This window comes from Rhea pennata, chromosome 1 (genome assembly GCF_028389875.1).
Source record: "Rhea pennata isolate bPtePen1 chromosome 1, bPtePen1.pri, whole genome shotgun sequence".
In the NCBI taxonomy this organism is placed as follows: domain Eukaryota; kingdom Metazoa; phylum Chordata; class Aves; order Rheiformes; family Rheidae; genus Rhea; species Rhea pennata.
In genome coordinates, this window is record NC_084663.1 from 204,802,937 (window position 1) to 204,816,159 (window position 13,223).

A 13,223-nucleotide genomic window follows, 5' to 3' on the forward strand; every position below is an offset into this window, starting at 1 on the left:
TCTCATTCTTTGTCATGCAGTTACTGACCTTTTCCTTTAAAAGAAGGGTTCTCATCTGATAGTTCCATAAAGTGCACATGCTTAAGAACTCCTATTGAAAAATTCTGCACAAATATTTTTGGTACTATACAATATACAGTTGACTGCCATACAAAGCTTAAGTTGTGACTTTTTCACAGTTTAATAATATCTTCCTTCCCTGCTAGGGAAACTTAGCAGGCTTATGAGGTATAAGAAATGCATTGCTGGGAAGGTCTGTACTATGAAGTGCATGAACATACCTTTCTTACTGCTAATGGTAATGCAATGGTATGCATCTTGTCAGTATAAAGAGGAGATACAGATTGGTTCTATCCTAACACAGTTTACATGTGACTTCATTGTTGCTGGCAACTGAGAAAATGGGGGGGGGAGTGTTTCCTCAGCAAAATGAATTAAATTGCTCCTTGGCTGTATGTAGTTATGTGCTTTACAGTGATTGTGCTACTTCTGTTATGGAGGCTTACTTTAAAAAAAAATAAAGTAAGTAATTTGGGGTCTTGCAATAGATTCCTTTGAGTTGTCTCAGTAAGATGCACAAAAGTCTAAGTGAGAGATCTAAGAACAGGATGAGCTGAAACGAAGATGGTCCTCTTAAGAATGGATTGCTTTGTGCCTTGAAACTATTTTTGTAAGCATATGTTCCAGCATAGTTGTGATCTAGTCATACCTGGGGGTACATGTGATACAAGGCTGCATATCTGGAGCTTGACCAAAAGCAGGCCTTCAGCATGCGGGAAGACATGAACTTCAGGAAAGAAGAAAGGGAAGGAGTGAAGAATGTACATTTTTTAAGTGAATTCCCACTTGGTAATGACAGACTAAAGAAAAAACAACTCTGAACAGGACTGCATGCTGTTTATTATTCCTACAGGAAACACTAGCCAAGAATCAGCTACTAGTAGCAGAATGTACAAGCCTGTGCCTGCTAAGAACATGTCTATCGTGGATGGTATGTCTACAATCTCCATTTCTCTAATCTACTTTCTCAAATTGTAATGAAACTGTCTATTTTATGGTGAAGTCTCTTAATTGTATTTATTTCTATTAGTCAGATTGAGCTGTGAGAGATTCTTTTGGCTATAATGAAATGGGGAAACAGTGTGCAAGAGATACAGTTCACTAAATCTCATTGACTAGACTTCATAAAATATAGGAGTGACATTTCACTCTCTAATCAGCTGATCTGGTCACATATCTGACAAGAGGTAATAAAATGCAACCAGAATGTCCTCCACCTCTGAAGATACCAATGTATTACCAGCAGGTTCTTGCATTATGAAAAATTCTTTTGTTACTATAAGGGGGGAGGCTAGCTGGATGTGATCAAGATGAATGTGAGAGAAGACTGGGATTTGTAGAATACAAATGGTAAACACCGATCTGTTTCTTTTTCATAGTGTAAGAAAAATTGAAGAGAATGTAGCAAAAATTGAAGAGAAAGATTGGGAGATGTGGGTTTGGGTTCAGGTGTTATTTGCTTGTATAAATCTTGAATGACTCGATGCAAAAAAAGGAAACTCAAATTCACTCGTTGCTTCATAAGATCAGTTGCATTTGGAAGTTACCTTTATCCTCTAGTCTTTAAATGACCTCCTTGCTTATTAGTAAAAGTATATATATATTAACTTGAAAAATCTCTTCAGGAAAATACTGCGGCTTTTGGATAATTTGAAGTTATAGTCTCAATTGCCTGAAGCTGATATTAATCTAAGTCTCCTGACAAGCTGCACTCCTGTGGTGTTGATACTGTTCAGTTATTGTCATCAGGGCTATTTATAGGTGTGTTGTATTGCTGATTTGGAGCCAATGGGTGTTTTATTCTACTTCATTGCTGCAAATTATTAGCTTATTCTCAAAGTAACTGCTGCTACAAAATAACTTTTGTAAAACTTTTAAACTCTTATCATAATATAGCAAGCCCAGTTTAAATAGTTTCCTAAAATTTCCTTTAGCAAGTCCAGTTTAAATAACTCTTTGTTAACAGGGAGTTTATAACAGAGCTCTCTTAAAAGTTGATTATGTACAATATAGGCTGTGAGGCAAAGCTATGATACTTGGTTGGACAAAAAGAAGGAATTGCTTGAACTTCTCTTCAGTGTGCTCTGTTTTACATATTGTATATGGTGCCCTTTCTATACAGGCACTTGGACTTCTTTAAATGCAGACTAGGCATCTGTAGATTAGTCTTACACATTTGAGGGTAACTGCAAGTCAAGCTGTTTATGTTCTTGAACTACATATCATATAGGCTAAAATCCCTAATCCTGAACACGTCAGGGCTACAGCTTCTCGCTCCTCCTCAATTCATTGCTGACCCTTCTATATGCAGCTGCCATGGTTCTTCTTGCTCCACGTGTGTGCTGCAGAGGTTTGGCACTGCAGCTCTCAACTTTTACTACCTTCCTACACAACAACATTCATATGCCCGTTTGCTTTCTTGACCGCAATTATTAGCATGTCCAAAAGAATATCTTCAGAAGTCTGACTGTGAAGCTGTCAAACTGAAATACTAAACTAAACTTTAGCTGGAGAAACAGGCATGTAGACAGACTTATGGTTTCCAAGACCTTTCAGTCCTGGCTTTAATCAAGCTACAATCAGGTATCCTGTGCTTGGAAGGAGACATGCCTAACCTTCATATGCAGTTTCCCTCAAATAAATAAACAAATAAATAAAAATAAAAATAGGGGGGGTGGCATTGCAATAGTATTATGATGAGAATTTAACTAAAACATCCCTTAAATGGGTTGTTAGCAAGTTGGTGATGTTTTTGTTTTGTTTTTTTGTTTTTTTTTTTCTTCCAGAATTTGATTAGTTTAAACAAAGCTCAATCTGCCTTATCTACCTTTGGGTATTTTGTCTGGGATTTGAGTATAGGTTTGTAAGCGGTATTTTTCTGTTATACTTGGATTATTTATGCTCTTTCTTCAGAGCCTGTGCCCTGTAGCAAGGGAGGGCTGCTTTCAGATATGCGGCCTAAGTAGCATGCAAGTTTTTCTCCCCTAGTACAAATTGGTGTTCCTAAAATTTGCTACAGTATAAGACTAAGCGAATTTGTATTAAAATTTACTAAACTTTTAAAAATCAGTCAAGTTTAAACTTTTTGACCACTGAAAATATTCTGCATAGAACAAAGGTTATTATGTCACATTCTTTCTATGCTTGTTTCTTAAGGAACTGTATATACTGTACAGTAAGATATTGTTTATTCCCGGTTCCAGTCAAATGTTCCTGACACATTTTGTTCTACCTCTTGTGGCAATAGGATATAATTGTTCATTTTCTTTGACATATATTACAAAAATAACATTTAAAAGCCTCAGTAAATGACCTAAAATACTGCATAGAAATCATCAAGTTTAACAGATATGTGTAAACTAAATGATAGATATACAGGAAAAGCAATTACATTAATACTCTCTTTTCATCTTAATCACAGTTTCTGTAGGTTTTTCAGTCAGTTTGGCAAGTACCTGCTAATGCTTGGAGGATTCAGGAAGAGCTTAATTTATGCTTTATCTGCCAAGGACCTTTGTTTGTCTTTTTTTTTTTTTCAGTTTTAATGTTTGCGGTTTTTTTGTTTGTTTTAAGTCCTCTACAGAAGAAATGCCTGCTAAACAGGTTTTTGTGTGAAAAGACCTGCATAACACTTTTTGCATTTTGTTATGTGAGTACTTGAAAAATATTACCTTTGTTTTACTCTAGCCTTTAGGAGTTTGAAACCACAACCCTCCTGGAATTCATCTAAGTCTTACTCAGAGGTGAGAAGCTTCTTGCATGAGTGAACCTGCATAACTGCTGTCTTTTGCTGCCTTCTGATTTGAGAATAAATATCTGGTCAAAACTTTAGCCTAAACCAGCACAAGTTCCCAAGCTATTGGTTGCGGCAGTAAGGTTCTACATGCTATTTTATAGTTTTGTTTTCGGTGTAGTGGGTCTTTTAGAAAAAAAAAAATACAAAGACCATGTCTTCCTTGTGGAGAGTCCATAATCTAAGATACAGAGAGTATATACATGAGTGTTTTTTGGATATTTACAAGATAGAGAGCAAAATTTGTGTTATGCTGTAGCTGCACGTTGTACAGTTCCAGCCTGGAGTCCTATGAACAGTGTATTATAACTAAGTAGGTATTTAGTTTAAAAAAAAAAAAAAAAAAAAAAAAAGCACTGTATTTTAGAATTTTATGTACTATATCTCTGCAAGAATGAAACAAGTTTGTGGTCTCTTTTTTTCAGGATATTATAGATGTTGACTCTGATATAGAAGAAGTTTCGGTTGTTCCTTCTTCCAAAGCAAATCAAAGGTTGGTACATTTATTTTGTTAAGTCCACTATGACTGCCTTATTTCTGATCAGTAATCATCAGAATCTGGGGATCCGGTTCACTAACTGGAAAAAATTGTTTTTTTAAAAAAAAAAAAATCCTAAGCATTTACAGAACTTAGATAACCTTCTGTTACCTACTGATGTGGATGATCTTTATATGACAATAGGTTGGTCTACTGCTTAAGATACCTAGGACAGAGTTTCAGAATTCGTAAGCATGTTTAAAAATTTGGATCATTCTGCTGATTATTTCTATTTATTCTTAATCTCTGTATTGGTGGACAAGAGCTACCGTAAAGGGAAAGTTGCTGGAATGCCTGGTATTTGAGAACTGCACTTGGTAACTTTTTATTTTCCCCTCCTACTCTTTGTATATTTCAAGGTTATCAACTCCATCTTCACTGAGTAAAAGGTGTTCACAAAGCCAAATATCTAGAGGAGTTGATTTTGACTCAGATGAGGTATGTGATACAGTGGTCTTCAGTTTCCCTAGTTCTTGGAAGTTTCTTTAGTTTGCTGTTTTACAGCTATTTGAATAAAGCCTAAGTTTTTTGTGGGTTTTTTGGGGTTTTTTTTGTTTTTTTTATTAACAGCACTACATTATTACAACCAGTTTTAATTAAAACATATGCATAATCATCAAAAATAAGGCACCAAGAAAATACCTAGTCTTTTTTTTTTCAGCTTTAGTTCTTGATATTTAGTTGTCATTCCTGAAAAGTGTGCAATAGGTTAGACTAGTGCATGCTATGTCCTTTGATTTATTCATGTATTTTATTCTTGCTGAAAGGAAGAATTTTACTTTTTCCATTTAAAAATTGTTAGTTTCCTAGGGTTCTTAATTATTGCAAATCATGTAAATACTTTAAAAAAAATCACAGGTCTATTAGAACTGCTAGGAAGAGATTACTTTGTAATAAGTAAACAAGTAGAATTTATTTTCAACTTTACACTACATAAAATCCATATTTTACTGTCAAGCATTATGCTGTCTCTTTTCACAGACTGTCAGGTTGTTATATATGGACAGGATCCCTGCCTTAATCATGTCAGACATTGGCTACTTCAGAAAAAATGTTGAATTATTATCTCTTCTTTCCACTGTGCTGTCTCCTCTTTTGGTACCTGAATACAAAACTGCATGTCTTCCTGAATGTGCAAAAAAGAAAGTATTTTTGATTCTTGCATTTCTCATTGAATTATGGTGTGATGTATATATGGCTACAACTTCCTTTGAAGTATATTCTGCTCATAATGATACTAATTTACTAGGTCATACCTGAAATGCATATTTTTTTCCTGATTTCAGATAATTATTCTGATCATGCTGACTTAAGCTGAATTTCTATTTTCTATGCTCTTGTAACTTGAGACTTCAAATTCATGGGTAATCTCCTGGGTATTGAAAATAACAAACACAGCTCAATCAGAAAGCATGGAATAAGTAAAGTGACCTGGCTTTTCAACTTAATCTGAAGACGATGTCACTTTTTTTTGGCTCAGAATGCACGGCAATTTTAATAATCCATATCTATTTACAAATTACAGGATGATTTTGACCCATTCAAGAGCATTGCAACATCAAGAAGAACGAAATAATTTCAGACTCACTGTGTAAGAGAGGCCACTAAAGAAAAATGGAGAACAATATGCAAAGCATACTCTGTATGACATTTCTCTGTAAATGACGGTTTGCCTTAAGTCTTCACTCCTATGAAATGTTTTATTTTAGTGGCACTGAATTCAGAATGATTTGTGTTGCATTACTTGGATGCAGAGCCTAATATTTTACAAATACTTGGAAGTAGTACTGCCTGAAACTGCTAATTCTTTCTAAAAAAAAAAAAAAAATCTAAAAGCCTGTTTTCTTTCTAAGATGGTAATGTAAATAACATAATTGTATCTTTTATAGAAAGCTTCATTCTTTTGATGCTTGAATTTTTCATAGGAGTAAATTTAGGATAGTACGCGAGTATGGAAATGAATGTGGACTTGGCCAGAACAGTGAACTCTGTATTTATTTGCAGTTTTGATACCGTTGCAGTTAAAGCCCCAAGGAGTAGTAATTTAACCCAAAGATACAGCTTTCAATATTAACACCTGAAAATGTCGTAATACTTTCAGCTTATTGGGAGAACTAAACCCACTGTTGCACTGTTATTAAATGTCATAGTATACAGGAATGACTTCTGCTCTGTTACTAAAGAAAAGCCAAAGATTTGAGGTTAAATTGCATTATCAGCTTTTCACCCTTTAAAATAAGACGTGGGGGCTAGAACCCTACAGCTGTGCAAGGAATGCTACTTGAAGAATAAAGGAATTGTGCCAGTAAAGGGCAAGACGTTGTCTCTTGCTTTTTCTTAGTTGATGTTTCTCAGTTATCTCTTACCTCAGCCTTCCACTTTAGTAACCCTCCTGAAATGTCATTGTTGTTTTTCCAACTATTTCTCTAAATGAGAACTCTTAAAGCAGAACACTGTGTTGACAGTGAAGAAACAGTTCTTTCCATGGAAGGAGCCAAGGCTCCTGTTTCTGTTCCTTCTTTGCCTTTTTCCACCCCATACATCCTTTCTCTTCCTTCCCTTCCTCCCCTCCCCCCCCCAAAGAAAAAAAGTACTGACACATCATGGCTACAGCCTTTAGAGCTTGTCAAGGAAGAGGCCAGAAGAATTTATTAGCTAATCCTCCAGCATGTCAGAGAGGCACTAAATACATTGAAAGCAGCAACTATGTGTCCATATGTGAGTTTGTTTGTCTTTCTCCTTCTCCCTCAAAGATACAGGGTTGGCATTTGTGTTGCTGTGGCTCTTGCTGCATGTGAGTGTTGTTACTTTATCTGCATATATTCTGCAGGAGTGAACTTAAATGAGCCTTGAGCTTTCTGAGTACTTCCATGAGAATGATCAAAACATTCAAATTTCTAGTGTACAGCTTAGTAGCAATTTGCAGAGCAGTATGCTCACATAAAGTATCAGGGCATAGTTTGATAGCCTGACTCTTTCCCCTCATTAAATGCTGTCAAAGCTATTATAATATTACCTATGCAATAGACAAGCTGCTGTAAAATCTCTTCAAGAGAAGGGCTGAGTTTTTTTTTTTTTTTTTTTTTTTTTTAACCTATTTGTAAATAAAGAGCAAATCTCACATGGATGGACTGCATTGAATCAAAGGGATTAAGATTTTAATACAATTTGCTTGTTTATGTTGCTATTGAAATTAAACCTGTTTTGTTATAAAGACTTGAGCAATAGCTAATTCATTCTTTCATTAGGGATTCTGTCTTATAAGGCACATCCTGGGCAAAGATTTTAGCAAAGGAAAGCAGGATTAACAGGAGTTATTTCAAAGTGTTTTGTTTTTCTTACCTTTTTTCACAAGGGTTTTTTTTTCTATAGTCAGCTGCCAAATTCATAGAGGATATGTTTATGCTGTTAAACTGTAGCAGTTAAATTATCTCATAGAAGATAAAGATAGCATGTTTAATTTCAGAGGGAAAACCTGGTGTGCATATAAAGATTTCCTCTAATGATTAAGGTGCTCATACAAGGACAAGACACTCGATCTGTGTTTCTCTTACAGCAATGATAATGCATGATGTGAAAAGGATACTTCTCATTCATGTAACTTGCAATCCACCTTCCCAAGGTGAGAAAAAGCCCTTTGGGCCTGAGGCTCTGTTAGGCAGAGCAGCAGGTGGGCAGGGCTGGGAGGTCTCTAGGAGGCAGCAGCGCACAGGGCAACAAAGATATGTTCAGAGCAGGGAGCTCTGGGGAAAGGAAGTCTAGGGAGAGCGTGAGAAAAGGCATAGGCCCCAAGACAGGCTCCAGTCCTTCCTGGCACTGTGGCAGCAGTGAGCAGCTGGAAGTGTTGGGCTCAGGAAGAGAGGAGAGAGCGCCTTCCCACCCTGGCAATGGGCTGCCCAGATGTGGGCAAGGGGCTGCCTTAAGGCAATGGTCACAGTGATGCTCAAAACTCTCCTGCGTGTTCCCACCATGGGTACGTTGGCACGTGTCACCGGGCGTGTTTGCATAGTCAAGCTGGATGGCTGGCTCCAGAGCTTCCCAGCGGCCTTTGCTCCCTCACCCATCAGCGCTGCAGCTCGTGGGTCATAGTGGCCTCGACAGCATTGCCTAGAGCTCCTGGCTGGAACCTGCACTCCTTGGGCGACTGAGGAGGTGGGAGGTGGTGAGAAGGCCTGCTCTGCTGTTGCACCCTGTGACCTGGAGCAGCGCTTTCACTGCTTGCATTTTTCTTTTGGCATCAATGGCTCAGGGCCTGCGGCTTTGAGTCTTTGTCACAGCTTTGTAAGGAAGGGAGAAGGAATAACCCCCACCCCCAAGAGAGCCTAGTTCCAGCTCCCCGAGAGGCAGTGGCGTAAGGAATGGGGCTGCAAGAGCCCGGAGCCTGCTGCCATATTTTGGGACACAGCAGCTCCCTCATTCTCTTCCATGCTGCCTTTGGGGGAGCCCAGCTAGGCTGATGAGGATGGCCTGCCAAGCGTGTGACCAGCTCAAAAGGTGAAGCAGAGCTGGCTGAGGGACCTGACTTCTCATCTCTAGGAGCTGGAAAGATCCTCTGCAGGTGAGAAAGTCCCCAGAGTTGGCAGCTCTCCACATGCAGCTGGCGCTCCTGTGCTTGGCAGGGAAGGACAACCTGGGCAGGAGAGATGTCACAAGGGCAGGTCCTGTAGCAGCAACATTCCAACATTCCCAAGGGAAGACATGTGGCTTCCCTAGAAGGTGCACTCCCTGCTTGGAGTCAAGAACAGGGGCTCGAGAGCAAGAGCTTCTCAGAGCAGGGAGCCCAGGCAGGGATGGAGGGTCCCTGCCCCCAGCAAGCTTGGCCCCCTCAGCAGCACGCAGAGCTTGTGTTGGGGCAGGCACCAGCATCCATTCCTGGAGTTTTTGCACTCCCTCTGTTGCCAGGTTTCCAGTCTTGCTCCAGGAAGAAGAAAGGCAAAGAGGCCTTAAAGCCCGTGGAGACCCTCGTGGCTATGTAAGTGATTTATCAGCAGCTCTCTCCTCCACGTGGTTCCTCTCATTACGCATTTGACCCTAGGCATCCTCCCCAGCTAGCCAGCCCAGACGCATCTTCCCCACATTGCCCCTCCTCACTCAGCACTGGCACTGCACAGGGCCTCCGTCCAGGTCCAGGGGATTCGTTTCACAGCCTGCTCAAACTTGCCTCCTGCCACTGTCCTGGCCCTGCCTCAGGGCTGAGCCTCTGCTCAGCCCTTCTCTTCCACCTCCACTGCTCCCAAGGGCAAGAGGAGCTGGGCTGAGCCCCCTGGCAGCCGGGATTGCAGTGCACGCTGTGGTGGCCCCAGCGCTGTGCCTTGTGCACTAGTCACAAGCGCTTGGGAAGAGGCCTGAGTCAGTCGTCTTCACCCTTCTGCTCACTGCCTTGCCCTTCTTGCCACCGCAGCAGGCGCATGGGCCTTGCGGAGGAGCAAGGAGATAGCAGCGCCAGGGCCTCCAGCCCAGCCAGCAACCAGCACCTGGTGAACAAGAGCAGCCCCCGCCACACAGCTCTCCAGTGGCCCTTGTTCAGACACCCGCACCCAACTTGGCATGTAGCTGAGCCACCGAGGCCAAGGCACAGGATCCCCACTCCCCTCCTGGCCCCGCTGCACACAGCCTTTGGCCACCAGCTGCTGTCCCCACTGCTGTTGGCCGGTGGAGGAGAAAGGCAGCAGGCAGCTCTATTCCAAAGAGAGAGAGGGGGCGGGAAGCAGTTGGGAGGAGTAGCTTTGGAAAAGCAGCCTTCCAGGGTGGTCCCCAGTGCCTCCTGTCACAGCAAGGGCTGCGCCCAGAGGGCTGCGAGCATCAGCATGATGGCATCAGCAGCCCTAGTGTGCCATCTCCCTCACCCTGACAGAGCCACCAGCCTTCCTCAAAGTCCATTCCCTCCACACCTTCTCTCCTTCCACTCTGAGCCCTTGTCTTTTCCACTCTTGTCCACAAAGGCCAAGGAGAGCCATGACAGAGGGGTGCCCAGCCCTGAGGAAAGCAGGATGCCTTGTGGGGAAGGAACCAGTGAGATGATTAAGCCCCCAGTTGCCTGGGCGCCCATGGAACAAGGCTAGCAGGACACAGACATCCCAGGTGCTGGGCTGAGCCAAGCAGCTGGCAGCAAAGGGCATCTCCTCCTTGAGAGCCTGGGCATAGCCACAAGAAGACCCTGGAAGGCAATTTGGGGCTAGAGTGCCCTGGGCACCTTGAGGAAACCATTTCCTGGGCTGGTGCTCACTGAGGTGACAAAAATGCTGGGTAGAAAAGTCCTGGTAGAAGTGACTCAGGCTGCTGCTGGTGACAGGGAGTGCCTGCAGGGCACCAACCTCAGGAGAGGTGGGGAAAGCTGGGATAGATGTGCAAGAAGGGGTCTGGTACCTCCTGTGAGGCAGGCCATGGGCAGACAGGTCAGGAACAGGAAGCCCTGTGGGGACTTGGCAAGGCCATCCTGCCCTGTTGCTGCTGTTTTCCTGGCTGCTCTAGCAGTCTGGGAAACCCCAGAGTACTTCAGTTGGTCTCTCCTCCCATCTTCCTCCTTGCCCCCATGTCACAGAACCTCCTGCAGCAGAAGGGCATGCCATGGAGCCAAGCTGCTACAAGGACATAGAGGCAGCCATCTGATACATTTCCAAAAACATCAAGGACCTGGCCACCTACCTGGACCAAGCCATCTCTCTGGGTAGGCAGGCAGGGGTGGAGGGTGAGGTCTTGTGCACAGCAGGACCGGACTCCCTGGTAACAGCCACAGAGCAAAGCCTGTGTGACTCGCTCAAGGGGAAAGAAGGAGTTTTTGGATCTCACTATGCACATGGGGTGGGAACAAAGTGTTGTGGAGTTCACCCTGGCCTGAGCCTCAGGCTGGTAGCCCAAGTGCACAGTTGATGGTAGGCTGTCTTGCTCACTTGGTGTGGAGTGCTTGGGATGAGACCCTTTCTGGCCTCTGCTTTTTCCTTGCCTGTGGTTATGTTGGCCATGCGGGTGGTTAGAAGAGTTCCCGACCTAGGCAAGGAGGGGCTTGCAAGAGCAGGGCTGAATGTCTGTGCCCACTCTCGCTGTCCTTGGAAGGTTTGTCAGAGGGCACGCCATCAGCAGGGCAAATCCCATGTGGGTTTGGATGTCTCTTTTCTCCTTCTGTCTTTTCCTTCCAGAAATGGAACTTGCCAAAGGCCTTCAAGCCTTGGTGAGTGGCTTCAAGAAGACCAACTCTCCACAGGTAAGCTGGTGGAGATGGGTAGCCCCCAAAGCTCACCTCACAAACCTCAGCAACCTACTTTGTGGGCTCCCACTCCAGCTGCCTGGCCGGGGGCTTGGCCCTGACAGCTTCTGCAGCCCTCCCATCTCCCTCCCAGCAGGCTCTTGGCAGCCTGAAGCTACTATGTCCCAGCCCAGGCCTGGGCTTTGACAGTAGCACGTGTGCACAGTGAGCAGGATGAAGACAGATAGAAACTAATCCATCAACATGGTCATCTTACTGAGAAAATTCTTTTTCTCACTCTTCCCCTACCCATGAGAAGGTACTTCCATGGTCTCATGAAGCTGTGGTCAGTCTCAGCAGCGTGTGTTTTCTCTTTGCACAGGCATCTGTGTCACCTCTGGCAAGTCCCTTGCAAGCGCTGCAGCATGAAGCAGCTAACGGGGAAGGCCTCTGCCGAAATGATGAGCAGTGAAAGCAATGCCATCAGGTAGGAGAGCTGCCCAACACAGGCTCTCACCCCTAGACCCACACAGGGATGCTCACGCATACGCACATGCGTGCACAGTCCTGAGCCAGGCGACTCAGTGCAGCATAGCTCTGCGCGGCAGGAAGGAAATGCTGACCACCTCCCTAGTCCTGAGCATCACAGGTAGCTCTTGCTGTTTGTGCTCCACCACACAAATGCCTGGATGCAGCTCCACTTCCTCGCACACCCAGGGATGCGGGTCTCAGGGCTTTCTGGCCACATGCAGCAGGCAAAGAGGCCTCATGTGCCTTGTAGTGGCAGAGGGTGGCTCTTGCTTTCATCACCTGGAAGGCAAAGGGCATCTGGTGCCTTCCAAGCTGCACTGGTTTGCAGGGCAAGATCTTTCCGTGGATGCTGATTCTCATTTCCAGTTCTGCAGCTGGGCTACCAACAGGGAGGGCTAGTGATGCACACCAAGGCCTTTGCAAAAGCAAGCCCAGGCAGCCTCTTGCTCCAGCCACGCTCGGCTCTTTCTCTCTCCCTGCTTCAGCCACTGGGAAACACTCCTCATCAACTATCAGCTGCTAGGGAGGATGGAACAGCAGTGGCAGCAGGCTGAAAGGCAGCTGGTGAACACCAAGCATTCACCACTCAGGCTGAGCTGGTGCTCCCTAGTCCAGCCCCAACTCTCACAGTCACGTGCATGGCCTTGAGGATGCATCCCCCACTGCTATCCTGGCCATGGGAGCATGGGAGGCTGGCAGAAAAGAGCCTTGACCAGCCACATCCCTGGGAAAAGCTCCCAAAATCTCAGAGCTCTTCCCTTGCTCTTAGCCCTTGCTCTTCCCAGGGAATCATCAGCCTGGGTCACTTTTTATTTGGCAGCAAATGGAAAAGGCTGAGCTGTTTGACCTGCCATGCTGTGAGGATGATGAGCAGGATGAACCAGCCGAAGAGCAACCTAGTGCCTGCTGCAGCCCCAGCCCTAAAGGCGGGCACAGCTGGAGGCTGGAGTTGAGGAGTCAGTGAGGGCAGAGCTGCTCTGGGCAGCCCCTGTGCCGGCAGCCTGCTCGAGGCCTGCCTTAGCCTGCATAGGGATGCACTGCCCAGCCTGCGAAGAGCTGCTCCTCAGTGCCCCAGGGCACATGGAGCGCTCTCCTGGGGGCCCTGAACCACCTTTGTT

The 13,223-nt window shown here is 44.2% G+C and overlaps 1 protein-coding gene across 2 annotated transcripts in view; it reads left to right on the top strand.

The window, feature by feature from the left end:
• MRE11 (MRE11 homolog, double strand break repair nuclease) overlaps positions 1-7,582 on the top strand; it is a 28,484-nt gene extending 20,902 nt beyond the window's left edge. Inside the window, exons 16-20 of one of the 2 annotated variants that reach the window (XM_062567327.1) lie at positions 914-991; positions 3,748-3,803; positions 4,279-4,346; positions 4,751-4,829; positions 5,917-7,582. In XM_062567327.1, coding sequence (XP_062423311.1) covers positions 914-991; positions 3,748-3,803; positions 4,279-4,346; positions 4,751-4,829; positions 5,917-5,967 — 332 coding nt within the window. In that variant the 3' untranslated portion in view covers positions 5,968-7,582. The remainder of the gene's footprint in view (positions 1-913; positions 992-3,747; positions 3,804-4,278; positions 4,347-4,750; positions 4,830-5,916) is intronic. The other variant, XM_062567328.1, reaches the window with a different exon arrangement.
• Positions 7,583-13,223: the final 5,641 nt, after the last annotated feature.